This window comes from Austrofundulus limnaeus, unplaced genomic scaffold, assembly GCF_001266775.1.
Source record: "Austrofundulus limnaeus strain Quisiro unplaced genomic scaffold, Austrofundulus_limnaeus-1.0 Scaffold556, whole genome shotgun sequence".
Classification (NCBI taxonomy): domain Eukaryota; kingdom Metazoa; phylum Chordata; class Actinopteri; order Cyprinodontiformes; family Rivulidae; genus Austrofundulus; species Austrofundulus limnaeus.
This window is the reverse complement of record NW_013952958.1, coordinates 61001-63142: the sequence shown is the minus strand read 5'-3', so window position 1 is coordinate 63142 and position 2142 is coordinate 61001. Positions and strand designations below refer to the sequence as shown.

Genomic DNA, 2142 nt, shown 5'->3' with positions numbered 1-2142 from the left:
TATATATATAATTTCCATAACAAGTGATGGTAACATATAGTTACTTGTATTTGGCATATAATTGTGCCTGAAAACTACATAATATCCCCCTCTAATGAACTAAGAGAACAAACTTTAAATTAATGTGCAGTTTCATAAACTGAGAGAATGGATCACAGTTCATTAAACCAATTTAATGGATTGCACATCARTTTGCATAATTTAATAAACTGGGAGATCAGATTATGACAACGCCAAATTTTATTTTATTTTATGTAATGTGAAATGCATGATTGTAAGAAAAGCATTTGGTGTAYTGTTGGTCACTGAAAACATTGTAGAATCTTCCAAAACTAATTGACCCAGCATTTTAAATAAAAAACAACGACCAGTTTTTGTCCTTTTTCACAAAGWGTTATAAATTAAGTTGAAGTGCGACTCTGGGGGTGGACACAGTTGGGCACCAAAGGTTTACAAATATGATTTTCACAAAAAAAAAAAAGAAAAAAGAAAAAGGTGAAAAAAGGAGGGTAAAGAGGGACGTCAAGTCTGGGATACGAGCACAAGCGGCATGGCAACACATAGAAAGAGGAAGAAAACAGTTACCCATATGTAGCCTCCGTTTCACCCGCTTGTCCACATCAGCTACTGACGTGGCATTGAACTCAGAGCTCTCAATTGCAGCCTCATCTCTCTCTAAAACAAACAGGGGACAAACAGTGAGCAGCAGGTTAATGAGAAGCCCTGATGACCAGACCTTTAGCCCTATTTGGCGCATGAGAAAAAAAAGCAAAAATAAAAATAAAAAACAAAGCCAGAAGCAAGAAGTGATGAAGAGGAGCCAAAATCCCTGTTAGAGTGTTAATCCCCAAACAATGATCAATTCCCAGCAGCAAGTCAAAAGAACAAAACAAAATGAATAAACTTGATCAGCATATAGCTTATAATGAAGCAGTAGGCATAACATTGGCAGGGGAAAAGATACTTTAGGACGCAAAACATGGAAAATCTTCCTTCGAATTAGAGCGGTGTGAGATTTTAGGGATGGAATGAAGTTGGGGTAAACATTAGGTTGGATTTTGAATCTGATGGTAACAGTGACACTGCTGTTGCCAATGGAGTTTATGTCTTCCATATCAAACAGCCACACTTCCCTAGCAATAATTCCTTTGTGTTAAAAATAGAAGAGATAGAAAAAAATAATTTAAAAAAAGTTCACATATTTAAGCATTGAAAGGAGACGAGCAAAGAAAACAGGTCGATGATGACAGTAATGAAAAGAATAACGGCAGCACGTACAGAGTATGAAAGGACAATTATCATAGAGATGGTGCTCAAAGATCTAAAAACATAAGATGAGAGAGGGAACAAATAAAACAAAGGAACAAGAGAGAGAGAAGCGAGTTTGAAGTCCMACCATGACTTACAATGGGTATGTGAGGAGAAGAGGGTTGCACACTTTCAAAATGGGGTTTAAACGAAAAGTGTGGGAAGAACATGCACARAGATTAAAACGTAAAAAGAAGAAAACAAAGTAGTCTGGGGGCAGTGCTGGTTGCCTGTTTGTCTATGGAACACATCACAGCTGGCTTTAACAGTCAACACCAAACAAACCACATTCCCAAAAAAGCTGGGCAGCAGGGGTGAAGGATGAATGACAAGAAGAGAAATCGAGGCAGGTTACACTGGTTGGAGCTCAAGTGGCATGCATGTCCTACACTGGGGATGGCGATTTGATGAAGAGGCTGGGAGAGGGAGCCAGCTTTTCACTTGGCCCAAGTCATTAAGGCCTGAATGAGCATCTCTGTATGAATGCTGCAATGGAAAAGGCCTTTGATGTCTGGTGGGCTGGATGCAGAGGGGGTAGATATGGGCACAATTATTGTCCTTTCCGTTCCCCGTGCACCACCTTGCTACCTTTTTTTCTCTTGACGGACAACGTGAAGGGTTTCCTGAAGCACACTCGGGAATGAATGGAGTCTTTCTGGTGCTCGGCTAACGGCAGTGAAATGTGGGCGAATGTGCGATTGTTGAATCAAAAGCTTGTGCATTCCAGCTTTTGAGTGTCTGCTTGCTTGAGTGTGTGAAAAAGAAATCTGTCAGAGAGTGGAATAAAATGCATGTGTGTGTGTGTGTGTGTGTGTGTGTGTGTGTGTGTGTGTG

General features: G+C 40.0%; 1 protein-coding gene across 1 annotated transcript in view; it reads right to left on the bottom strand.

The window, feature by feature from the left end:
• Nucleotides 1–2142, bottom strand: part of LOC106530765 (signal peptide, CUB and EGF-like domain-containing protein 1) — a gene marked incomplete at its 5' end in the record, with an annotated part of 47816 nt that overhangs the window by 23594 nt on the left and 22080 nt on the right. Inside the window, 1 exon segment of the mRNA XM_014026461.1 lies at nucleotides 586–675. Within this exon segment, the coding sequence (XP_013881915.1) occupies nucleotides 586–675 (90 nt within the window).